The following is a 26,858-nucleotide window of genomic DNA, read 5'->3' on the forward strand; positions in this document are numbered from 1 at the left end:
GACCCAGGCCACGATCTTTAACAGGGGCTACACAGACTTCCTTGGTATAGCATACAGCAAAATGGTCCCCACCCACACACGGACTCTGCCCCATGCCAACTACAAACCAGCCCCATCAGTATAACCTGTGTTGACACCTGTGTTGTGAGGGCAAACTGATTGGTCTTTTGGTGTGGTCTCAGCTGTCCTGTCAGCTCCAGGCTGCATGTCTGTAAGAATCCCCTTTTGCAAACAGCTGGTTCCTCTCCTAGCAGCTCCTAGTTGTGACTGTACCCCAGCATTCTGGGGTTTCTCAGTCTCTGCCCCAGCCCAGTGCTGCTGCTTCTCCTTTGCCTGCGGTTGGCAACTTTCTAATTGCTGAAAACTGGACATCCCTGACCTTCCCCTGCCCTGCCTCTTCCCATGAGGCCCCACCCCCACTCGCTCCTCTCCCCGCACACTGTTGCTTGCTCTCCCCCACTCCGTAGCTTGCTCCCCCCACCCCTGGGACTCACCTGCCACCTGCAGAGCTAGGCTGGGTGGAACTGACATGGAGACTGCCTGCCCAATCAGGCTACAGCAGCAAGGCTCTGGCTCAGAGAAGGAGCGAGGGGCTGGGGGCAATTGGGGCACGGCAGGGTGGAGCGGGGGAAGTCCCCAGAGGGAGGGGTTGAGGTGGGGGCAATCAGGGCACAAGCTGAGGGGGGATGCAGAGGAGGAGATGGACAGGATCCCCCCCCGGGTGGTGGCAGTGGCACTGCACTAGTACCTACCTCTCTGCTGAAGCTAGTGGGCTGGGAGCCAGTTCTCTCCATCAGCAGCTGAGCATCTCCTCCAGGCAACAGCAGCTGCTCTTCGTCCCCCCGACCCTCAGCAGCAGGGATGCTGATTGCAGTCACTCCGGTAACTGGATTTTTAGTGTCTGGTCAGTAGTGGGCGCCCATCAGACCTCTCCTTCGGGTCGCAGTTCCTGCTCCGAGGGCCGCTCCCTGCACTGCTCGGCGTGCAGTGACTGATCGTCCAGCAGCATGCGCCCTCCCTCGACGCCGACCAGGCCATCCCGGTCACCACCCGCACGGGAGTCTCGGGGACCCTCTACGCCGCCTGCCAGCGAGCACAGGCATTGAGAGAGGGGCCAGGAACGTTTCTCTTCGCGACGCGACTACCACAGCTGTTCTTGACGGGATAGACTTCGTTGTTCTCGTTCTAGTTCCCGCTCAACTAGACGTCGCACTCAGGATTCCCCTCGTGATGGCTCGGCACCGGGACACCGGAGCTCCCGCCACCATCATGGGTACCAAAGAAGCACTTTGGGCGGGTACCAGTCCTCGACGTCGAGGTCCAGGTACCGAGGGAGGCAACATCGCAGCCACCGCCGCTCATACCGTTCCCGTGAGATCGTGCGCTTGACAGTGACTTCTGCCTCGGCACCCAGCCGCCCATCCCCGGCCCACGAGGCTCAGCCGGGGCAACTACCGCTACCAGGCCCTCAGCCGGGTCACTGGTGCCAGTGGGCACTGTGGCCGCCAATGGCCGCCCAGACGGGGGCCTGCTCGGTCGCCGGAGCGTCTCAGGCCCCATCAGCCTCATCTGGCCGTCTTAGAGACAGATCGGCGGGCCACGAGTCGGTGGACCCGCGCCCGGACTCTGATCTGGGGCTCGACCCGCTGGTACTGGCTGAGGCCCATGGCTCCGTGCCGGCCCTTTCCCCGGCACCGGACGACACCATAACGGCACACCCGCCATGAATCCCTCAGGAGGACTTTAAGGCGCTGAGGGTGACATTCAGCCTCCAGCTGCAGGCCGAGGAAATGGAGGGCCCTTCCTATTCCCTCTTTAACGTGTTGTCCCCCTTGGCACTGGGCTGCATGGCTCTGCCCCTGCACCAGGGTGTAGCCAACATTTCCAACACCATGTGGCAAACTCCCGGCTCCTTGGCCCCAATCTCCAAGAAGGCTGAAAGGAAGTACTTTGTGTTGGCCAAGGACCATGAGTACCTCTATTCCCTCCCGGCACCTAACTCGCTTGTGGTAGAGTCGGTAAACCACAGACAGCGACAAGGCCAGCCCGCGCCTTCCCCAAAAATAAGGATGCCAGACGACTGGACTCCTTTGGTAGAAAAATTTATTCCTCGGCAAGTTTCCAACTCAGGATAGCCAACCAGCAGGCCGTGCTGAGCAGATATGACTTTAGCTTGTGGGAGTCTCTGCCTAAATTTGAGCCTCTTCTCCAGACCTGGACAGGAAGGACTTTAAGGCCCTGGTGGAAGAGTGGGCAGCAGCGGTGAAAGTGGCCCTGCAAGCGGCTTCGGACGCAGCTGACACTGCAGCCCGCTCGATGGCTTCAGCGATTTCCATGTGCAGGGTGTTGTGGCTCCTCCTGTCTGGACTGTCGACGGAGGCCCAATCCCTTATGCAAGACCTCCCGTTTGATGGGAAAGCGCTCTTCGTGGACGGATGTCAGGCTGCATGGGATGAAGGATTCCCGTACCACCCTGCAGACCTTGGGCCTCTACGTCCCTCCAGCTAAGGACAAGGCCAAACCGTAACCATCGGCTCAACCTGTGAGGAGCAGATACGAGCCCCCGTATAAGAGACTGAGAAATCAAAAACGCTGGTCTCAGTGACAGTCCCACTCCGCCCCGCAGCCTGGGCCCTCTGAGGGCAAGAGGCAGGGAAAGAGGTGGTTTTGACTATTCGCAGGGGGGCCCAGGGCCAGTTGCCAGGGAGACCCCCTGATTAATAAAGTTTGTGTTCTGCAACCGTTTGTCTGCCTTCCGCACGGCGTGGTCCCGTATAACATCGGACCAGTGGGTCCTCAGCACCATTTCCAAGGGCTACATGTTGCAGTTCACCTCACCCCCTCCAAACCACCCGCCCTCACCCGGGGAACCCGGAGCATACCCACCTTCTGGGGCAGGAGGTGGATCTCGTACTGAACCTGGGGATGGTGGAAAGAGCACCAGTAGAATTCCAGGCAAAGGGTTCTACTCCCGGTACTTCCTGATCCCGAAGGCCAAAGTGGACCTCAGGCCCATCCGTGCCTAAACAGTTTTCTGGCCCGCTCCAAGTTCCGCATGGTGTCCCTGGCCTCTATTATCCCCTCCCTGGACCTCCAGGACGCGTACTTTCACATCTATATTTTCGAGGGGCACAGGCGCTTCCTACCAGTTTGCGGTCCTTCCGTTTGGCCTATCCACGGCACCCAGGGTTTTCACGAAGTGTATGGCTGTGGTAGCGGCCTACCTCAGGCGGGAGGGGGTACAGATCTTCCCATACCTGGACGATTGGCTTCTCGAGGGCGACTCGCATTCAGAGGTAAAGACTTCTGGAGCTGCTCCTCTTGACATGCGCCGGTCTCGGCCTAGTGGTGAATGAGACCAAATCAACCTTAGTTCCAATTCAGTGCATAGAGTTCATTGGGGCGCTGCTGGACTCTTCGAGGGCCACAGCCTCTCCCCCCCTAGACAGGTTCGAGGCCCTGAGAGATCTCATCACCTCGGCACGGCTTTCCCGGTGACAACGGCGAGAGCGTGCCTTCGAATTCTGGGCCACGTGGTGGCATGGTACGTACGTGGTCCACCATGCCAGACTCCAAATGAGGCCCCTCCAACTCTGGCTAGCCTCCCAATTCTCTCAGGCCTGGGACGGACTGGACAAGGTTCTCACGGTTCCGTCCCCGATACTGGCTTCCCTTCAGTGGTGGTCTTGCCCGAGCAATATGCTGCAAGGGGTTCCCTTTTGGGATGCCAGCCCATCTGTAGACTTGGTGACCGACGCATTGGACCTGGGTTGGGGAGCCCACACAGGAAACATACAAACCCAAGGGACATGGTCGATCCCGGACTTGTCCCTTCACATAAATGTCAAAGAGCTCAGGGCAGTACAGTTGGCGTGCATGGCCTTTCACACGCACCTTTGCGGCAAGCTGGTGAGGGATCTCACGGACAACACCGCCGCCATGTTCTACATCAACAGGCAAGGCAGGACTCACTCCCTAGCCCTCTGCCGAGAAGCCCGGAGCCTATGGGAGTTCTGTATAGCCCACGATATCTTCCTGAGGGCCGTACACCTCCCGGGCATCCACAATACGCAAACAGATCGCCTCAGCAGGATCTTCTCCCCCCAGTAAGAGTGGTCGCTCCACTTGGAGGTCGCTCACCGGCTCTTCCGAGAGTGGGGAGTTCCCCAGGTCGATCTCTTTGCAACCCGCCAGAACTGTCATTGCCCCCAGTTCTGCTCTAGGGAGTGATGGGGAGGGGCGCGATTTCTGATGCGTTCCTCCTGCGGTGGTCGGGCCAGCTCCTTTACGCTTTCCCATCGTTCCCCCTCATCGACAAAGTCCTGCAAAAGGTAAAAGCAAACAAGGCGAGAGTCATCCTCATAGCCCTGGCGTGGGCCCAGCAACACTGGTACAGGACCCTCCTTCGCCTCTTGGCGGCCCCCCCGAGGACGCTGCCGCTTCGCCCGGACCACCTCTCCCAGGATTGGGGCCACCTCCTCCATCCCAATCTAGCCACGATCCACCTGACAGCGTCGTTGCTCTGTGGCTAGACGAGGAGGAGAGCAGGTGTTTGGAGCGGGTAAGGCGGGTTCTCCTGGAAAGCAGGAAGCCGTCCACGCACCGTACAAACATGGCGAAGTGGTCCAGGTTCTCCAAGTGAGCGAGTGAGCGGGGAGTCTCCCCCTCCTCCGCACTTCTCCAGCTTATCCTGGACTACCTCCTGTCCCTTAGGACCCAAGGACTGGCACCCGCCTCAGTCAGGGTACACCTAGCGGCCATATCGGCCTTCCACCCGCCGGTGCAAGGGCACTCGGTCTTCTCCCACTCTATGACCTCCCGCTTCCTGAAGGGCCTTGACCGTTCATTCCCATACGCTAGACCCCCCCGTGCCACAATGGGACCTGAACTTGGTTTTGTCACGACTCACAGGTCCTTCCTTTGAATCCCTGGCCACGTGTTCCTGGTCTCACCTCTCATGGAAGGTGGCCTTCCTTGTAGCAATCACGTTGGCCCGCCGTGTCTTGGAACTCAGGTCCTTGACCTCAGAACCCCCCTATATGGTGTTCCACAGGGATAAGGTCCAGATTCGCCCACACCCGGCGTTCCTCCCAAAGGTGGTCTCCACCTTCCATATGGATTAGAACATCTTTTTCCCCATGCTCTGTCCTAAACCCCATTCCTCCAACGAGGAACGCCATCTCCACACCACTGAAGGGAAGCCAGTATCGGGGATGGAACCGTGAGAACCTTGTCACTGGCATTTTACCTGGATCGGACCAAACCATTCCAGAAATCCTCACAGCTTTTTGTTGCCTCGGCTGAGTGGGTGAAGGGGCAACCTATCTCCACCCAGTGTCTTTCCTGCTGGATTACCTTGTGTATACGCATGTGCTATGACCTGGCAGGGGTTCCCCCACCACCAATCGTTAGGGCACACTCAACAAGGGCTCAGGCCTCATCAGCTGCCTTCATAGCCCATGTCCCGATCCAAGACATTTGTAGAGCGGCCACTTGGGCCTCAATTCACACGTTCCCTTCGCATTACGTGATCGTTTCCCAGTCTAGGGTGACGCCGGGTTTGGCAGGGCGATACTCCATCCCGGTCTATTATGAATTCCTATCCACCTCCAACAGGGATAGCTTGGAATCACCTACTGTGGAATACATATGAGCAATCACTTGAAGAAGAAAGGACAGTTACCTGTTCCGTAACTGGCGTTCTTCGAGATGTGTTGCTCAGGTGTATTCCACATCCCGCCCTCCTTCCCCTCTGTTGGAGTTGTCCTGCAAGAAGGAACCAAGGGTGGGGGGAGTGTGCAGCTCCCCTTATAGCGTGGTATAGAGGCGCCACTCAAGGGGTCGCAGTGGCACTCCCCCAGTACGGGTACTGCTAAGGGAAAAACTTCCGGCACTGGTGCACGTGGCGAGCATGCACACCTACTGTGGAATACACCTGAGTAACACATCTCGAAGAATGCCAGTTATGGAACAGGTAACTGTCCTTTTGTGGAGCATCAAGTGACTAGGTGCAAAACTGCATCCTAGTCATAAGACGACTGTTCTCCCATCTGGGCCTGAAACTAAATTTGGACAAATTACAATTACAACCAACACAGTGCATAACCTTCATTGGAGCAGACCTCATTGCCAGGACCACCATAACTTACCTTCTAAAGGGAAGGTATCAACCTATAGCTTTCCTTTCTGGAAGCCTCAAGTCCAACCTTAAGACAACAGTGCATGTTAGCTTTCAGCTCTTGGGTTACATAGTCCCATGCCGATACGTAACTCTGCATGCCAGACTTCAACTTCACTGTCTATAGGTCTGGATCCAGGGCCACCTCCACCGCCCCCGAGCCCCCCCGCCGAGCGCCGCGCCGGCCCCCCGCCGAGCGCCGGAGCATGCCCCCCCCCTGCGCCGAGCGCCGCCGGAACACCTCCCAAGCGCCGAGCCCTGCGCCGCCCCCTCCCCAGCGCTGCGCCGCCGGAGCCCGCCCCTGCCCTCTGCTGAGCGCCGCCGGAACCCCCCTCCAGCGCCGCGCCCGCGCCGCACCCCCACCGAGCGCCACGCGCCGGAACCCCCCCCCCCGAGCGCCGAGCCCTGCGCTGCCGCCCCCCCGCCGAGCGCCGTGCCGCCGGAGCCCACCCCCGCCGAGCGCCGCCGGAACCCCCCTCCAGCGCCGCGCCCGCGCCACCCCCTCGCCGAGCCCCGCGCAACCGGAGCCCGCCCCCCCCGCGGAATGCCGCGCCGCGCTCCCCCCGCCGCCCCTTACCAGGTGCCGCCCCAAGCATGTGCTTGGGTGCCTGGTGCCTGGAGCCGGCTCTGTCTGGATCTATTAGGTGTGTTGTCTGTCCAACCACTCTTTGGACTTGTGGATTTGTGTTTCTGCACGAACGCTTCAGTCTCTTGATTTTGTGTCTAGATCCCCATTATGTGTGCCAAAGAGGTCCGTTTTTGTCCCCAAAACTGAATATAACTCTGATAACACTGCTCTACAGCCAAAATGCTTCTGAAATAAATGTAGTCAAACTTTACTAATTCTGGATCACTGAGAACGAAAATGATGCTTAAAATTGTTGATTGGCTCTAGTTTTCAAGATATGCTATTGGGTCAGTATATACGACCCTTGACTGGGGAATGGTGGAGGATAAGTGAGTTATAAAGGGAAGGGATCTCAATTTAAACCAGAAATGACTAAAATATACATCTTTGACTGGATCAATGAATAAATCTATGACTGGGTTTGGATAGTACTTGCTTTTTAGGCAAAACAACGAATGATGCAATCTGAAGCAGGTATTGCGTCATACATGATATGAATTGCATCATGTTATTCCTAGAAGTCATGGATGATGCAATCATAACGAAGCTTACATCACTCTGCTGAACAAATTGCCCTATATCAGCTCTAGAAATCATACAGTGTCGTGCTCTCTTATTTGTCAGTGTTTGATTTTGAAAAGGGACACATTTCTGTTTAGCCAAAGTGAGCAGAGGTGCCTCATACTTGTGTGAACAGTGCAGATAACTTCTGCTATGTTTGTGGTGAAGTGACTTTTGCATCCCAAAAGCGCAGTATAACCACTATGGTTAAAAAAGCCTATCACCTTTATTTTGGCTGCAAAATTGGAGATCAGGACAAGAGGTGGGCCCCACACATATGCTGCAACACTTGTGCAACAAATCTTCGCCAGTGGTTGAACAGGAAAAGGAAATCTATGCCTTTTGTAGTGCCAATGATTTGGAGAGAGCCAACAGATCATACCAGCAATTGTTACTTCCGCATGATGCCTCCAGTTGGGAAAGGTGTGTCAAAGAAGAAAAAGTGGACTGTGCATTATCCAAACATTCCATCAGCTATACGCCCAGTACCCCACGGAGAAGGATTGCCGGTTCCTGATGCACCAGAATCATTCTCACTTGAGTCAGACGAGGAAGAGGATGAAACTTCTGGTCCTGAACCATCAATGTCACAGAACCCACATTTTCTCCTATCCTCCTTCTCTGAACCACACCTCGGAACACAAGCTGAACTGAATGACCTTGTCAGGGATTTGGAACTACCCAAGAGTAAGGCAGAGCTGTTGGGCTCCAGACTACAGCAGTGGAATCTCCTGGCAGGTGATGTTAGGGTTTCCATGTTCTGTGACCGTCAAAAGGATCTTGTCCCATTCTTCTTCATGGAAGGTGATCTTGTAGCCTGCAACAACGTCGATGGTGTGATGGCAACCCTCAACATCGTTCACGATCCAGACGAGTGGAGACTGTTCATTGATTTATCGAAGACGAGTCTTAAAGCTGTTTTACTGCATAATAGCAATGTTTTGCCATCAATTCCAGTTGGTCATGCAGTCCATAGGAAGGAAACCTATGACAACATGAAACAACTTTTGAGGTGCATAAACTATGACCAACATCAGTGGCAGCTTTGTGGCGATTTGAGAGTTGCTCTCTTGCTTGGTCTGCAGACTGGATACACAAAGTACTGCTGTTTTCTCTGCGAATGGGATAGTCGTGCAAGAGATTCCCACTACATCAAGAAAGATTGGCCACTCCGACAGTCATTGGAGCCTGGGAGGAAAAGTGTTCAGCATCCACCACTTGTTGAATCAAGGAAGATTTTGTTACCACCCTTACACATCAAGCTGGGTCTGATGAAGAACTTTGTCAAGGCCATTGACAAAACACAAGCAGCTTTCAAGTACCTCCGTGGAAAATTTCCAAGGTTAAGTGAAGCGAAGATAAAGGAAGGTGTCTTTGTTGGTCCTCAGATTCGTGAACTTCTTCGAGATGATGCATTTGACCATGCACTGCGTTGCAAGGAAAAGATGGCATGGAAAGCCTTCCAGTGAGTGGCAATACATTTTCTCGGAAACAACAAGGCAGACAACTACAGCTTGTTGGTGGAAAACCTCCTCAAGGCATACAAAAGCCTTGGTTGCAACATGTCACTAAAAATACATTTTTTGCACTCTCATCTAGATTTTTTTCCACCGAACTGCGGAGCAGTGAGTGACGAGCACGGCAAGCGATTTCACCAGGACATTGCAACAATGGAGAAACGTTATCAGGGCAAATGGAGCCCATCAATGCTTGCAGACTATTGCTGGACAGTGACAAGAGATGCTCCATTTAATGAATACAAGAGACAAGCCAAGAAGCGCCGAGTAGACACTGAATAGGACTAAACTATGTACATAATAGTTTTTTGCCTTTTGTTTCATAATAAATTTTATTTATATAACCCTTTTGCTGATTTTTAAAGTGTTACATAAACAGGACAAGTGAAATATTATCATGTACAGCAACCATAAACACATGAAAAGACCTAGGTTTACAATTTATGATTAAAACTCTACTATCTACACAATATACATAGACATAAAATGTAAAAACTTAAATATCTTAGAAACAGTAGCCAATCAGTTGTTTTAATTGTCATATTTGAATTCAGCACATCAAAATACATAATAAATAGCACATTTTATCTCTGAAGCAGCTGACTTCTCAAAAATTGTAGACCAGTGTAACAGATGCATATACCAAAGTCTGGGGAGCCCATTTTGGTCAACTCCAGAAACAAACTCTTTGATCATGCCAGGAAGTTTCGCTCCATATGAATGTGCTAGAGGTCTGAGCTGTTCTTCAGGCCAGCAAGGTGTTTATGTCTACCATCGAGAACTATGTGATACAAATTCTTAAAGTCAACACCTCCGCCATGTTTTATCTTAACAAGCAGAGAGGTGCAAGATCACCTCAACAGTGCCAGGAGGCAACCCTCATGTGGAATTTGTTCATTCATTATGTTTCTCTGAAGGCTTTTCACCTTCCAGGTGTGAGAAACACAGTTGCAGATTCCATCAGCAGGGTTTTTGTACATCAACATGAGTGGTCAATCAGGAAGGACCATTCTCCTTCAGAACAACCACTCAGGGAACCCAGCAATAGACTGGTTTGCGACCAATCTGAACAACAAGTGCACGAGATTTTGCTCAAGGCAGGCCACAGTCTGAGTTCCATCATGGATGCCTTTCTTCTTCCATGATCCAGTCATCTCCTACATGCATTCCCTCCAGTTCCTCTCATTCTGAGGGTACTCAGGAAGCTGAAAAGAAACAGAAGAACATTGATTTTTATTGTATGGGTGTGGCTAAGACAATATTGGTTCCTGGCCCTACATCAGCTTTCTGTCCAGTTGCCAATAATTTTACCATTAGTTGAAGATGTTCTGTCCCAGAACCAAGGCAAGTCTCTACATCCTAACCTCCAATCTCTCCATTTTATGCATGGATGATCTCTGGTTGAATTCTCAGGAGAAATTGTGCACCCAAGTGGTTCAGACCATCTTGATGATCAGCAGAAAAGAATACACTAGAGCCATGTATGTAGCAAAGTGGAAGAGTTTTTCAATTTGGACACGATCTCAACATTTATCACCCTATCACATGGAAGTTATGTATATGCTAAACTGTATGTTGGCACCTGAAATCACCAGACCTTTCAGTTAGCTTTTTGAGAGGTCACCTGGCTTCCATTTCTGTGTTACAGCTGCAAGTAAATGGGTTTTCCATTTTCTCTTACCCTCTCATTTCCCAACTCTTGAAAGGTCTACTCAACAATTACCATCCTGTGACTGATCCTGTACCTGTATGGGATCTCAGTGTAATCCTCATCAAACTCATAGAAACCACCCCCCTTCAAGCCTATAGCTACAACCTCACTATTGTTTATGAAAACAGCTTTTCAGGTGGCAATCAATTCTGCTATGGGGGTTTCAGAACTTCATGCTCTCTTAGGTGATCCTCCTTTCATAGTTTTTGACAAAGACAAGATTTCCCTTAAGCTACCCCTTAAGTTTATGCCTAAGGTAGTGCCAGATTTCCAAATGAATCAAATTATTAATTTGCCAGTGATTTTTTTCTGAAATCCCATTCTTCTAAAGCTGAAGAAATACTTCATACCTTCGATGTTCATGGAGATTTGGCATGCTACCTGACTGCACTACATCCTTCAGGACTTCTCCCAGGCTCTATGTAGTATCAACTCAGTGAATCTCACATTGGATTTCTGATTGCATTAAGCTCTACTACAATCTTGCTCAAGTTTCTCCTCCACTGAGCATAATGGTTCACTCCACCAGGGCTCAGTCAACTTCATCAGCCTTTCTGAGCAATGTTCCCATAGCTGATATCTGCAAGGCAGCAACATGGTCATCTGTACATATTTTTGAGCTCATTATGCAATCACTCAAACCTCTTGTAAAGATGCCAATTTTGGCAAATCGGCATTACAATTTCTGTTCAGATGATCTGAAGGCCCTCTACCTCTAAGGGGCTGATGAATCACCTGTAGTGGAACGTATAGGTGCACAATGACTTAAAGGAGAAAAAATAATTACTTATTTTTTAACTGTTGTTCTTCGAGATGCGTAGTGCACCTATACATTCCACAGTCCTTTCATCTTTCCCGCTACCTTGGACATGACATACAGTGGTGCAAAGGAAAAGAGAGGGAGGTGGCAGCCACACCCCTTTTCTGCCCTTACCTGAGACCATGAGGAGAGATGGGGTGCATGTGTCACTTAGTGTTACTGCTGGCAAAAGTCTCTGCCTTGAGTGCCCTAGGTACACAAACACCATCAGCAGCGGAATACATATGTGCACAACAGCAGGTAAATAACCATTTTTTTCTCACTACCCGGGCAATGCTCCACCAGCTGCTGGAATGTTCCTGGAGTGTTGCAGAGGCTAAATGGCCTGTGCCTGAATTCATAGAGTCCTATGGGGGTAATGAAGGCCATTTTTTCCCTGGTCCTCTGATGTCATTGGTACCCGCCAATACCCACAAGCTAGCTCAATGATGGAGAATAGGGAGGCGTATTTAAGGGAAGTCAATGCTTCCTCTGTGTAGGGGAATGGTCCTTATACATAACTTGGTTGAGTTTCCATTAGTCCACAGAGAAGCGGAGTTTCACTCTCTTTTTTTTCTTTACCAGGACAATGGGGGCAGTCCATGGACTGTAGCTTTCTCTGATAATACCTGTTTCTTTCGTTTCATTGAGCATCTCTTTTATTGGTTGATATAAGGCAAGTGGGGCCATCTGGAACCTCTCTTGGATCAGGGAGTGGTTGGTGGCAATCAGATGCTGGATATGAGTCTGTCACAGGGTGCTCTACTCACTGTGGAGCGCCTCCTTCTGGCCATGTCTGGGCATTAGCTCTGCCAGGCCGACGTCCCGCGTGCAGTTGTTCATTCTGTCAGTCTCACTGTCTTCAGACTTGACTACTTCTAGTCAGTGTAGTCCATCCCTTCCAGGGTATCAAAGTTTCTTGGGACCCGCTGTTCCAGGCAGTCTTTCCTCTCACTGCCCCTTAATGACACCATTGCCCAGTGGCTGGTAGGGGAACCCAGGCCCGCCCTCTACACTGGGTTCCAGTCCAGAGACCCTACAACAAGATTGAACCTTACTGCTGTATACCCAGGCTACTTCCTATCTTTCCTTCTCTCACCCTGAGAGTGACTGCAGCCTCTTTCTCTCTGCAGCTCCCTTCTAGTCCCAGCTACTGGGCTTTATACAGGCCCCTCGTGTTTCTATCCAGGTGAATTTTATCTCTAATTAATTCTTGTTCCCTGGCTCCTCTTCCAGATGCAGCCTATGGAGTTAATTGGCCCACCTAGCCACCTAAACCCCTTAAAGCCTTGTGTAGGGTGGACAGCCCATCACAGGGTCACACACCCAAAGTTGGCCAGGTGCTTGGAGAAGGTGGCAGAATGTTTCCAAGTCAGATGCTTTCTTTGTTCTGTGGTAATCTCCTCATTGCCCATATCTATCTCCTGGAGCCAGGCCTCCTGAACCTTCGCTAATGCTACTCTGCAAGGCAATAGGTGCATTCCCAGCCTCTGGTCTCTCGTTGGGAATTGCCACAGCTGCCCAGTCAAGGCAGAGGACCTGTGCAATGACCTGATTGTGGTACAATCTTATGGGCTGATGGGCTTGGTTCAGGACTCTCCTGACAGCACCCCTTTCTTGACAGTGGCCAAGCTACAGGCCACCATGATCAGGTTTGCACTGGTGTCAGGGTAGGGTTCCACTGGGGTGTTATAATCTTTGCCTCTACGTCAGTCTTTGTCTTGCACATGAGGACGGTCTTGGTATCTGGTCCTATTCTCAGAGGGCGAGTGTCCCAGATCTTAGTCTTTCCATGCATGTTGGGGAAGCACTGGTACTTCTGTATTTCTCTATTGGTGTTCTACCACACCCTTTTCCCTGCAGGTTATCCAGGGTTAATGACCTTGCAGTGCCTTTAGAAGTTCATTATAGCAGTAATGGAGCAGGTTCATGCATAGAACAACAGGGGGTAGGGTGTGGTTATCAGTTTCACTTACAGTGATCCCCTGTTGGCAAAGTGTCTCAGAGCCTAGTTGTACATTGGCAAGCATGTACCCAATATAGGGAATGCTGAGTCCATTCCCAGCAACTAACCAAACCCAGTTGTTGGGAGGAGTTGATATGTCCTATGGCTGCCAGTGCCATAGAACTCCCCTGGAAACTTGTGTCCAGCAGGGCATCCATCCACACACCATTGAAGTTGATGGGAACGATCAGACACTTGCTGATGAATCTGGATTGTTCCCAGTTGGGTGTTGGGCCTAGTGATTGTCCCTGCAGGGTTTGATCCCGCACCCTCATGGTCCCCTGTTTAAAGCTACCCTCCCTTGGGAGCACCTCCTCATGATGTAGCCGGCTTCCCAACATTGTCCCCAAGGGTTCCTTCTTAAACTTCCCAAATCCTATTCGTGATGCACTTGTAAGGTAGGGGTTCCCTGGATTGAGGTAGGAGTCCTGGGTCCCAGCCACATGTCTCTGCACAAACAACAACCGTCCCTTCTAGGGGGGCAGAGTTAGCTCCTGATACTGGCACCTGCATTGTGAGCTCAAACTGGTGGGTCTTGCAGTGTGATTGCAGCCATCCTGTTAGCTCCAGGTTGTGCATCTGTGAGAGTCCCTTTTTGCAAGCAGCTCATTCTCCTCCAAGCAGCTCCTGATTCCAATTCTGCATCCTGTCTCAGTCTCTGCCCCAGCTCAGTGCCCCTGCTTCTCCTCTGCCTTTTCTTTTGTTCTCTCCTCGAACCTGCCAGTAGCTGTTCCCTGTCCTGCCCCCCATCCACTCATTGGCTCAAACTCACACAGGTGGTCTGTGTTCTTGTTTTAAAGTGGCACTGCCCCCCAGGTCTATGCATAGTAGCAGGGAGGGAGAAAAGGGGAAGAAAGGAAGGGGAAGGGAGAAGTGACCTTATCCAGTTCCACAGGTGTGATCGCAGTGCATGGGACCATCTTTAAGATTTTGGAGAGGATTAGTAATTTGATTCTTTTGGGATCTACCAAATTTAATCCATTTAATTAGCATAAAAGATGTCCAGTATGGGGTTCTTGCTTCATTCAGTGAGACCCTTGAAGGCGACTGTTTTGTAAGTTGTGTGTGAATGAAACATAACTTCACTGAAGCCCTTACCTTGTTCAGAGTGCACCTTTGTGCAGTTCAGGGCATTGCAGTGCTGTCCAGGCAAATACTTCCAGATTATGGCATTTTTTCTTTTAAAGAAATCTAGGAAATTTCAAGTTAAAAAAACTCTATATCAAGTGACCATTCAAGTTCCATTACTAAGCCCTATAGGACAACAAGCTATATGGTATTATATTGTATTATTTGAGATATAATATGTCATTAGGTAATTTAAGGGCTATAGGCCAGATTTTAAAAGGTATTTAGGCACATAATAGGCATTTTGAAAAGCACCTAGGTGCCTAACTTGAAATCAATGACTTTAGGCACATAGATGCTTTTGCAAATCCAAATAAATGCCTAAATACATTTATAAATCTGGCCCCATATCTTAATGCATATGCACAGGGAGTATCCTTAACACTGCAATATCCTAACTTTAGAACGCTTGCTTCTGAAACCTTTTTTTTTAATAGAATATTGTAAAACTGCTGCTAGGGAATACTAAACTTATGGTTGAGATTTCACCTCTGTTGTAAACATGTTTTGAGAAATTTGCCTTTGCGGATTTGAATGTTGTTTTAGAAAGTTTCGGGAGAATCTGTCCGTGTGCATTTTTAGTTATACGTGAATGAGAATATACATATTTACCATTAACTGATAAATGGCTGAACTTTAAAATTTCAAAATTAGCGTGTGAAACCAATGGGAATATTGTCTGTCTAAGGAGAATATGATTGGACCTTAATAGCAACAACAAAAAATGATTGCACTTTGCTTGCCATAGTATATAATGTAGCTGTTAGCACTACTCTTAGTTTATTTGTATGTAAATTTATTTCAGAAAAGCCCTGCAGAACAGTTACATTTTGCTTATGAAAATCTTGAAAAAGCAATTAATGGAATGAACATGTCTCGCTTAATGACCATTTTACCAGATGGAAAATCAGTACTTGATACCTATTGTACAAAGGTAAAGTATTACAGACCAATCAGCTTAACTTCTGTACCCGGAAAGGTAATGGAGCAAATAATTTAGCAATCAATTTGCAAACATCTAGAAGACAATAAGGTAATAAGTAACAGCATGGATTTGTCAAAAACAAATTGTGTCAAACCAACCTGATAGCTTTCTTTGACAGGGTAACAAGCCTTGTGGATGGGGGGAAGCGGTAGACATGGTATATCTTGACTTCAGTAAAGCTTTTGATACTGTCTCACATAACCTGCTCATAAACTAGGGAAATGCAACCTAGATGGAGCTACTATAAGGTAGGTGCAAAACTGGTTGGAAAACAGTTCCCAGAAATAGTTATCAGTGGTTCACAGTCATGCTAGAAGGGCATAATGAGTGGGGTCCCCCAGAGATCAGTTCTGGGTCTGGTTCTGTTCAATATCTTCATCAATGAATTAGATAATGGCATAGAGAGTACACTTATAAATATTGCGGATGTTACCAAGCTGGGAGGGGTTGCAAGTGCTTTGGAGAATAGGATTAAAATTCAAAATGATCTGGAAGAGCTGGAGAAATGGTCTGAAGTAAATAGGATGAAATTCAATAAGGACAAATGCAAAGTATTCCATTTAGGAAGGAACAATCAGTTGCACACATACAAAATGGGAAATGACTGCCTAGGAAAGAGTACTGTGGAAAGGGATCTGGTGGTCATAGTGGACCACAAGCTAAATTTGAGTCAACAGCGTAATGCCATTGCAAAAAAAGCGAACATCATTCTGGGATGTATTAGCAGTAGTGTTGTAAGCAAGACATGAGAAGTAATTCTTCCGCACTAATCTGTGCTGATTAGGCCTCAGCTGGAGTATCGTGTCCAGTTCTGGGCACCACATTTCAGAAAGGATGTGGACAAATTGCAGAGAGTCCAAAGAAGAGCGACAAAAATGATTAAAGGTCTAGAAAACATGACCTCTGAGGAAAGATTGGAAAAATTGGGTTTGTTTAGTCTGGAAAAGAGAAGACTGAGAGGAGACATGATAACAGTTTTCAAGTATGTAAAAGGTTGTTGCAGGGAGAAGGGAGAAATCCCCCCCCAACCTTTGAGGATAGGATGGGAAGCAATGGGCTTATACTGAAGCAAGGGAGGTTTAGGTTGGATATTAGGAAAAACTTCCTAACTGTCAAGGTGATTAAACACTGGAATAAATTGCCTAGGGAGGTTGTGGAGTCTACATCATTGAAGATTTTGAAGAGCAGGTTAGACAAACACCTGTCAGGAATGGTCTAGATAATACTTAGTCCTGACACGAGTGCAGGGAACTGGACTAGATGACCTCTCAAGGTCCCTTCCAGTTCTATGATTCTATTCAAAAAGACAAATTATAACAAGATTTGTAGATAATACAATGGGATTTGATTAAATTAGAAACCCAGGCTGTGTTTACACTTGGAAATTATGGCACCCATTTCACAGATTCATAGATTCCAAGGCCAGAAGGAACCATTGTGATCATCTAGTTCAGTGGTGGGCAACCTGCGGCCAGTCTGAGTAATCTGCTGGTGAGCCGCGAGACAGTTTGTTTACATTGACCATCTGCAGGCACGGCCGCCTGCAGCTCCCAGTGGCCGCGGTTCGCCATTTCTGGCCAATGGGAGCTGCGGGCAGCAGCGCGGGTCGCAGGGACGTGCTGGCTGCTGCTTCCCACAGCTTCCATTGACCGGGAACGGCGAACCACGGCTACTGGGAGCTGCGGACGCCCATGCCTGCGGATGGTCAATGTAAACAAACTGTTTTGTGGCCTGCCAGCAGATTACCCTGACAGGCCATTGCCTGCAGGTTGCCCAGCACTGGACTAGTCTGACCTCCTGTATAAGACAGACCATAGAACTTCCCCGAAATAACTCCTAGAGCAGATCTTTTAGAAGAACATCCCATCTTGATTTAAAAATTGTCAGTGATGGAGAATCTATCATGACCCTTGGTAGATTGTTCCAATGGTTAATTAATGGTTAATCCACTGTTAAAAATGTACACCTTATTTCCAGTCTTAATGTGTCTTTAACTTCCAGCCGTTGGATCATGTTATATCTTTCTCCACTAGATTGAAGACTCCATTATTCAATATTTGTTCCCCTGTAGATACTTACAGACTGTAATCAAGTCACCCCTTAAGCTTCTCTTTGTTAAGCTAAACAAATTGAACTCCTTGAGTCCATCACTGCACTCATTCTTGTGACTCTTCTCTGAACCCTCTCCAATTTATTAACATCCTTTTTGAATTGTGGACAACAGAACTGGACACAGTATTCCAGATGTAGTCCTACCAGTGCCAAACATAGAGGTACAATTACCTCTCTACTCCTATTTGAGTTTCCCCTGTTTATGAATCCCTGGATCGCATTAGCTCATCTAGTCACATTATCACATTAGGAGCTTATGTTCAGCTGATTATCCACCACAATCCCCTGATTTTTTTCAGAGACACTGCTTCCCAGGGTAGAGTCCCCCATTGTATAAGTATGGCCTACATGCTTTGTTCCTAGATATATATATTTACATTTGGGCATATTAAAACTCATATTGTTTGCTTGTGCCCAGTTTACCAAGTGATGCACATTGCTCGGAATCAGGGACCTGTCTTCTTCATTATTTATCACTCCCCTCAAATTTTGTGTCAACTGCAAACTTTAACAGTGATGATTTTATGTTTTCTTCCAGATCATTGATAAAATGTTTTAAATAGCATAGGGCTAAGAACCAATCCCTGCAGGACTCCACTGGAAACACACAAGCTCGATGATGATTCACTGTTTACAATTACATTTTGAGACCTATTAGTTCACCAGTTTTTAATCCATTTAATGTGTGCCATGTTAATTTTATATCGTTTTAGTTTTTTAATCAAAATGTTGTGCAGTACCAAATCAAACACCTTACAGAAGTCTATTATGTCAATACTATTACTTTTCTCAACCAAACTTGTAATCTCATAAAAAAAGATATCTAGTTTGACAGGATCTGTTTTCCATAAACCCATGGAATTCTTCTTGATTAATGATTAATTAATTAATAAAGTCTTGTCTCAGCCATTCCATTATCTTGCCTGGGATCTATGTCAGGCTGACAGACCTATAATTACCCAGGGCATCCCATTTACCTTTTTTTTAAAATTGGCACAACATTAGCTTTGTTCCATTCTTCTGGAACCTCCCCAGTGCTCCAAGAGTTATTTAAAATCAACGTTAATGGTCCAGCGAGCTCCTCAGCCAGCTCTTTTAAAACTCGTGGATACAAGTTATTTGGACCTGCTGATTTAAAAAAATTGACTTTAGAAGCTTCTGCTTAACATCCTCCAGAGATACTAGTGGAATGAAAAGAGTGTTATCATCACCTTATGTAGAAACTATATAATTTGTTTTCCCCAAATTCAGAACAGAAATATTTATTGAACACTCTGCCTTTTCTGCATTATTATTGATAATTGTACCATTTCCATCTAGTAATGGATCAATGCCATTGTTAGGATTCTTTTAATTCCTAATACATTTTAAAAAAATCCTGTTGTCCTTAACTCTGCTGGCCACAGATTTCTCCTTATGTCTCTTTGCTTCCCTTAACAATTTTCCACAGTTCTTAGCTTCTGATTTGTATTCATTACTATCCACTTCCCCCTTCCTCCATTTGTTTATATTTATTTCTGTATTTATTTATTTATTTATTTATAGCTGCCTTCACTTCTACTCTAAACCAGCTCAGTTTTTTTAACCAGCATTGCATTCTTCCTCAACTGTGGCTTTCTGGGCATCTAGTAAGTTCTTAAATGATTCCAAATTATCATTCACGTTTTTCTGATTATATTTTTCCTCCAGCAGATTTGGCTCATAAACATTGTAAAACACATCATCTCCACACATCCTACATAAAAGGCATGTTGAAAACGATCATTTCCCTGATGTGAACAGCATCTATTATTTCCATAACCTATTGTAGGGTAGTTGACAACGGATAGAACTATATTGTTTTTGATGTAGATAGTTCATTTGAGTGTATTTTTGTGATTTCTGATTGTAAGATTCAGAAATCCTTGTTATATTTCTTACCTGTGTCTGTGTATTATACTTTACTATTGATTATGCTTTTGACTATTGTAGAGAGAATGAATTTCTGAATATTTGTGATCTACATAGTTATGGCAAATTGCTGAAACTTCCTCAACATACTGAATTAGTAATTTTCTTATTAGTAATTTCAAAATAAATATATTAAAACAGCTTATTTTAAATCAGTATTTGCTTAATTAATGCTTCCTTTTAATCAGAAGAATTCAAATGGCCAAAATCTGAATGCTTCTTCAGCATATGGTAATGATAAGCCAGCCCCAGGAAACAATTTTGTGATGGATTTACACTTGGAGCTTATTCAGGCTCAACACAGAGTCGCTGTGAAACTTCTTAACATGAAACAAGGTAAGGTTTAATAAAGCTAAGTAACTTTCACAGTTGGATTAATCTGTGCGTTAGTATATTTTTGTGATGTTATTTAAGTCATAAAAGTTTATCAATACTTGTAAAATGCAGCAAATTTGGGGCAGTTTATATTTCACACACAATCAGAAATAACAAGTTGAGATTAACCTCTGTTTATCAAACAATATCCTGCAGTCTTTAATCTGTACTCAGTTACATCAGTGGGAATTAAACCTTAACAAGGACTCCAGGATTTGGCTCCTAGACAATGAGTTACATGATTTCAATTGTATTGCAAATTGCTGTAATTTCATTAAAAGAAAAGAAGGAAGAAGCTCTGTAGATGGATCATCTGTAGTATACACTTTATCTCTCTCTCTCTCTCTCTCTCTCTCTCTCTCTCTCAAAATGGATTTGAATAATTTATTTTATACTATTTGTAGTCTCAATTTCTATGCTACCAATTTATCCTTATCTACTCGATGTTAGCAAGCAACCTGTTCTCCCACTCTGGTATAGAAGGCCCCAAAGAACCATTTTGCTTGGTCCATTTTTGAATATTTAAAAGACACTATAAATCTTGCACTTCGGGATTTCCCATGAAATCCTAGTGTGGTAGGGTACCTCCTTCACCTTGTCGGCCTCAGTGTTTCTCCCTTGGACAGTGTAGGGGCCTGGAGTAAATCAGTCTGACTCTGGAGGGGTTTTCTCTTCACTGTGGTTTTATTTTTCCTTATTTACATGGTTGGCTGCAGGCTAGGCCCAAGAAGTTCTCTTAAGCAAAACGGGGAAAAAACCCAAACTCCCAACACAAACAGAAATATTTTCCCCTTTCCCCTCTCTGGGCTGTTACCGTAATACGCTGGCTCCTCTCTTTCACCGGAAGAGTTTTTAAAGGTCACTAGCAGCCCTTAATTGGCCTCAGGTATCTCTAGTTAAGTCTCTCACACTTTCCACACACTCACACTCACACAGACTGGCTCTCATGTCACAGTTCCCCAATACAGATTGTCCCCAACACACACTGTAACACAGAGCCCCAACACACAGTCATTCACACACACACACACACACACACACACACACACACACACACACACACACTGTCTCTCTCTCTGTCTCTCACATGCACTGGCTCTCTCTCTCATATATATATATACACACACACACACACACACACACACACACACACACACTTACTTGTGTTGTTGTTGTTGTTGTTATTACTTCTTGGTACTTCCTGTCAAAATGCTTGTGGTGAGCCAGGAGTGGCTAGGGGATGCAGGAGGGCCGTGGGCTCTGGCAAGATGCAGCCCCCATGTGACAGCGCGAAGCCTGCCTTGAGCTACTGTCACACATGAAGCTTGGTGTATGTCAACAATGGGGAGGTTCTGGGGGTTCGCAGGTGGGGGTCGTGGCTGTGCCCCCACAACACACCGGGGTTAGCAGTGCTGGTTGGGGATCGCCTTCAGTTGAGCATAGGGCACCAGTTTAATAATACTGCATAGGGCCTCATAAATCCTAAGGACAGCCCTGACCACAGTCTTATATCTTTCAGGACTGACTTTGTCACACTAGATAACATAAGATCCTTCTTTCCCCATGAGCTAGAAGTGCTCCTAAGGATGGCAGGGATAGGGGGATGGAATATTTAGAGGAGCAGCTATTGTCAGAGTAGGAATTCAGACACAGAACTACCTATAAATCCTCTTATAGTACTCTTCAACAGGGACATCATAATGAGCAAGATGATGAAGCGTTTTCTTTCCATATAGGTGTTCAAATGGATGGCAAAAATCTCAAGTCTACCAAGTCTCCTGGGAAAGATGTAAATTGCCTTCATCTCTTCACAGGTAATGCATATTAATGTATTGATTAAAAAGCTTAGTGTATTATTGCTATAAATGTGTAAATATTTGAGAATTCTTATTATATCACTTGTTTAACAATATATCTGTTTTACAGAATCAGATATAATGAATAAAATTAAAAAGAATAAGTTATCCAAAGCTATCTTCCTGATGCAAAAGGCTGTATTGATGTTCCCTAAAGGATCAGCCAGTTCTTCCCAAAAGCACCTCCTTGAGGTAATATAAATGATTTTTATTGTGAAATTTCTGAAGTACCCTTTAAAATATCAGTTTTTCACATTCCATGTAACTGAGGACTGGATTATTTCTTTCTGCAAAAACACCCAAAAGGAAGGGATCTGGTGAACTTGAAGTCAACATTAAAACCCTGTTGCAGAATTTTCCCTGAAGCATTCCATGAGGTGGGATAGAGGGAGGAGTAGAAGGAAAGGGAAAGAAGTGTTTTTGAAATGGGCATTTGTTTCATCCCTAAATATCATGGATTGTCTGGAGGCCAAGCCCTCCAGGCACAAATCCTGCGGCTCTGAGCCAGCTCTGCAGATCTCCCCAAATCTTTCTTGTCCCAAATGTAGGATTTTCTTCTAAAACTAATTGGGTGGAGATTCAAGATGAGGTATGTTCAGTCCTGGATCAATGACAGGTGTAAGGCTTGGTATTTTTCAACTCATAGGGGTGAGTGCATTGCATGCCTGATCCAGAGCCCATTAAAGTCATTTGGAATCTTTCCATTGACTGCAATGGCCTTTGCCCCAATTCCTATCCATTAGAATCCTCTCTGTCAGTGAAATACAGTACTTGTTTCTAGCCCTGGAGTATTGGGCTCTAAAACTTGTGACTATATTAGAAAATATATTTTCTGTCATTTTTAGAAGTTTCTAAAATGTTAGTTATTTTTCTCATCCTTTCAGTCCCAGACTGTTGGACCATGGTAACAAAAACACCTGGCTTTACAGATAAAAGAATACAAAAAGTGGTCCTAATAAGATTTTTAAAACACTCTAGAAATATTTTAAACTATTTTTTCTGTAAAATATGTGGTATATGGCAGAACATAAAATGGGGTGCGGTGATATGAAGATTTACCAGCAACTTGGCCATGAGGACCTGTAGTTCCACCATTTTTGAGTAACGTGGCCGTCCCAAGCAAACGCTGGTAAAGACTTTATTTGATACTACACTATTATATATTCTTTTCTCTTCCTGTGTATCTATCACACACCAGAAAGATAGGTAAAAAGAATGTTACTTAGATTTGCAAGTTAGGTACTCAAGAGTTAGGAATGTAAGAATTAAGGTTGCCTGTGCAACCTCTTAGCTAGCAGAAGGAGAAAGCTGGTGCATGTGGGTGGGTGGGGAAGTGGGCTGGCTGCCGGGGTGTAACTGGGCTGGGCTGTCTATTTCCTGAGCACCCACTCGTGGCCAGAGGTCACTGTTTCCCTGCACTCAGTCCAAAGATAATTAAATTACTACCTTTCTAGGGGTCCAATGTATTTAGTCCTCTGGGTACATATTGGCCATCCAGGCCCCAATCCTATTCAAAGTCTCTCTCCTCTTAAGTATCAGAAGTCTTGCATCTGAAGAAGTGAGGTTCTTACCCACGAAAGCTTATGCTCCCAGTACTTCTGTTAGTCTCAAAGGTGCCACAGGACCCTCTGTAGCTTCCTCTTAAGTAGAGATTCCCAACCCTCCTTCCCAGAGCTGGGTCCTATCACAGTCACTCCCAGGCTTTATTTGGCTGGAGTTCAGCCTCTTGGTTCTTACTACTCCACTTTTCTGGTATCAGGGTCTTCCCTGCAGGAGCCTTTCTCAATCCTTTCAACTTCTTGAACTTTGCCACTTCACTGTAGCTTTCAGCTGCTCTTTATAGGGGAAACACTAGATCGCTCTCAGGTTGGGCTCATCCTTTATTTAGGGTTGTTTTAGCCTCAGGCTCTCTGGCTCATGGGACAAGCCACCCTGTTATATGGGCCACGTGCTGAGATTGGGGGTGGGGGGTGGGGAGGTGGAAGGGAGACTGAGCCCTCTCTCTCTCTCTCATCTCCCTCCTGCCAGTATGGGGTTTACCACGGTGCCACTGGTGCCATGGCGCTGGGCCCATGCAGCCTCCGGCCCAGCCCAGCCCACTCTTCTCTGCGCCCCGCTCTCTCCTGCAGGGATAGCGGGCAGAAGCTTGGTCCTGCCGGCTCCTGCTGCAGGGCAGTCTCCGCCAGTAGCCAGCTCCCCCCGCCCCGCCTCTTCCACGGAGCATGCCGCGTTCCTGCCCCTCCCCCTCCCAGCGCTTCCCCCGCCACCAAACAGCTGTTTGCCGGTGCGAGGGAAGGGGAGGAGCGGGGCCACAGTGTGCTTGCTGCTCGGGGAGGAGGCGGAGAAGAGGCGGGGGCGGGGCCTTCGGGAAGGGGGTGGAATCGGGGCTTAACCCCTCAGGCCCCTGCTGTGACCCGCTCAGGGCAGGGGGCTGGGAGCACCCCCATGACCCCAGCCCACACCCCCAGCCCTCTGCCCTGACTCCTGCACCCCCCTCACACACACACATGACCCAGCCCTGACTCCTGCACCCCCCCCCACATCGCAACCCCCACCCTGAGCACCAAACAGGAGTTCCTGCACACACACCCACATTCCTACCTGCACCTCTTGCACCAAACAGGAGCTGCCCCAGGTAAGCGCTCCATACCCCAACCTCCTGCCCCAACCCTGAGCCCCCTCCTTCACCCTAACTCCTGGCCAGACCCTGCACCCCTGTCAGCCATTATCTGTGCAGACAGCATCACACCTGCCCAGGGCTCTGCAACAATCACACACCCTTATCCCACCACCTAGATACTTAAGAAATGCATAGGGGAAACTGAGGCATCCACACAGTATTCAGAGAAAACATTAAGAACATTCCCAGGGCTGCTCAGTGCAGCGAGAGATGAAGAGAATGGGCTAGAACCAGGGAGAAGTTAGGTACATGCTCTAAGTGGGCAGGGGTGGGGGGAATCCTGTTTACGCCCTTTCCAGCCCTGCTGCGCTTGCAGTTTACCCCCAGCCCCTTCCTTGCTCCAGGGACCAACCCTAGCTCCCTCCCCGCTGTGCTTTTGCCCCAAGCCCCTGCCTTGCTCCAGTCAGCAGGGACTAATGCTCCCCCCACCCACCATGCCCCGCTGTACTCTTGCCCTGGCCCCTACCTCACTCCAGCTGGGGACCAATCTTCCCTCCCCCCCCCCCACCATGCCCCCTGTCAGGGTGGATACAAATCAATGATTTTTTTTTTTTTTAAATCGGATTTTTTTATTTAAATCGGATTTTTTTGATAAAATGCTTTTTGAGGAAAAAACCCTATCTAAAGATAGATACATTATATCTCATCATGGAATAGGGATTATAAATTCTAATTCTAAATTCTAGTATGAGACAATATATTCATGTAGTCAAGTATCAGAGGGGTAGCCATGTTAGTCTAGATCTCTAAAAAGCGACAGAGTCCTGTGGCGCCTTATAGACTAACAGACGTATTGGGGCATAAGCTTTCGTGGGTGAATACCCACTTCATCAGAAAGTGGGTATGAGTAAATGAGTTCTAATAGTTCATGGATTAGGGACCCAATCTTATGGGGTTCCACAGGCTTCTCTATAGATTATTTAGGTTAATCTTTCTATCTACCCAATGGGTCTCAGTGCTCAGTCTAGAAGATACCATCAGAGATGCTTAGTTTTGCAGTTCTCAAACTGTGGATTTGTGTCTCCAGAGCTAACATGCTTGTTAACAGCAAAAATGTTTTAAAATAAATACATTAATATATAGAGGTGAGAAATAACAGACGTCAACTCTATTGTCCCTCTGCAAATTTGTGTACACAGAGTCAATCCCTTACCTCTGTCTAAAAGTGCAAAGTTTCAAAAAGTTCAATGAATAGAAGATTGTTGGGGGCAGAGTAGATCTGGACAAACAGAAGAAGTCTGGAGATAAATGTGAGAACCGAGGGACATAGGCTTTTTTGTTAAAATATTATGTTTGCTGTTGAAGAAAAAAATCCAGAATACTTAACATTGTTGTTTTAGTTAAATAAAACAATTTAAATGTCTGTCTGGTGATGTTCTCCTTCTAATACAGCATGGCAAGAAAATCCTCCAAATATTAATGATTAATCTGTGGAATTGGAGATAGTTCACCTCCCAATGCATTCCTAAACGTCTGCTCAATTACCTTTGGTAAATGAAATAACCAAACAGTCATTCATTTTCTGATACAGCTGTAAAACTCATCTGAAAAGTTTTCAAAATAAATCACTATTTAAAAATGTATAGTGTGGTACCTTCTAAAAATGAAACCTACATCTATCTCTGAGTTGTGAAGAATATGTATTAAGGTTATAACAACCAACAACAATGCACTTTTATGTAGAAAACCATGATTAAATCGAGTCTTCCTGACTAGGAATTCTTCATCATTTCAATCAAATCCACCCTGCCCACTGTGCTCTTGCCCCTGGCCCCTTCATTCCCCAGGGGGCCCACAAATATGTTTGGCACCGGGCCACAAAAAGTTAATCCGGCCCTGTCTCCTGCACCGAGAGGTCGGGTGTGAATGGTCCTCCCAGATAGTCTGATAGGCCACTGCAGATATATGCTGGGTCTGCATGGAAAATTTGTCCTTCCTCACTCTTTCTGTCATCTCCTCCTTGGGAGGTTGGGAGGATGCTCCTTTCCCATGTGGTGCACCCAAGGGGAGCCCAGACCAGACTAGCTGTCTCTATCCTCACTCCTGGACAGGCTCTGTGCTCCAGGATTCCTAGTGCAGTGTCTGCTATGGCAGCCGGGTCCAAACTTTAGATTAGAATATTCAAGTTTAGTTGTTATCTTGTCAAGCTGCCAAAATTTTACTGATGGCAGAAATAAGAAGGTGAATGGCAACTTTCAAAAAATTTATAATCAAACCTGAGTAAAATTCTATGGGACAAAGAATCCCCCCCCGCCGGGCTTTCTGACTACTGAATTTCAAAGGTCTGCTGCAAACAAAAGTGGCGTTAAAACTTCTCACAAAAAGATTTCAACAGAATCTTTTATAATGAAAAGAGTTAGGAAAACTAAATAT

The 26,858-nt window shown here is 47.0% G+C and overlaps 1 protein-coding gene across 14 annotated transcripts in view; it reads left to right on the forward strand.

Moving 5' to 3' along the window:
- Positions 1-26,858, forward strand: part of CFAP54 (cilia and flagella associated protein 54) — a 207,898-nt gene that overhangs the window by 41,762 nt on the left and 139,278 nt on the right. For 9 of the 14 annotated variants that reach the window (XM_008178758.4, XM_008178756.4, XM_008178755.4 and 6 more), the window contains 4 exons: positions 15,333-15,461; positions 19,763-19,910; positions 21,686-21,763; positions 21,876-21,997. In XM_008178758.4, coding sequence (XP_008176980.2) covers positions 15,333-15,461; positions 19,763-19,910; positions 21,686-21,763; positions 21,876-21,997 — 477 coding nt within the window. The remainder of the gene's footprint in view (positions 1-15,332; positions 15,462-19,762; positions 19,911-21,685; positions 21,764-21,875; positions 21,998-26,858) is intronic. The other 5 variants (XM_024099621.3, XM_065560835.1, XM_065560857.1 and 2 more) reach the window with 1 other exon arrangement.

This window comes from Chrysemys picta, chromosome 1 (genome assembly GCF_011386835.1).
Source record: "Chrysemys picta bellii isolate R12L10 chromosome 1, ASM1138683v2, whole genome shotgun sequence".
In the NCBI taxonomy this organism is placed as follows: Eukaryota; Metazoa; Chordata; order Testudines; family Emydidae; genus Chrysemys; species Chrysemys picta.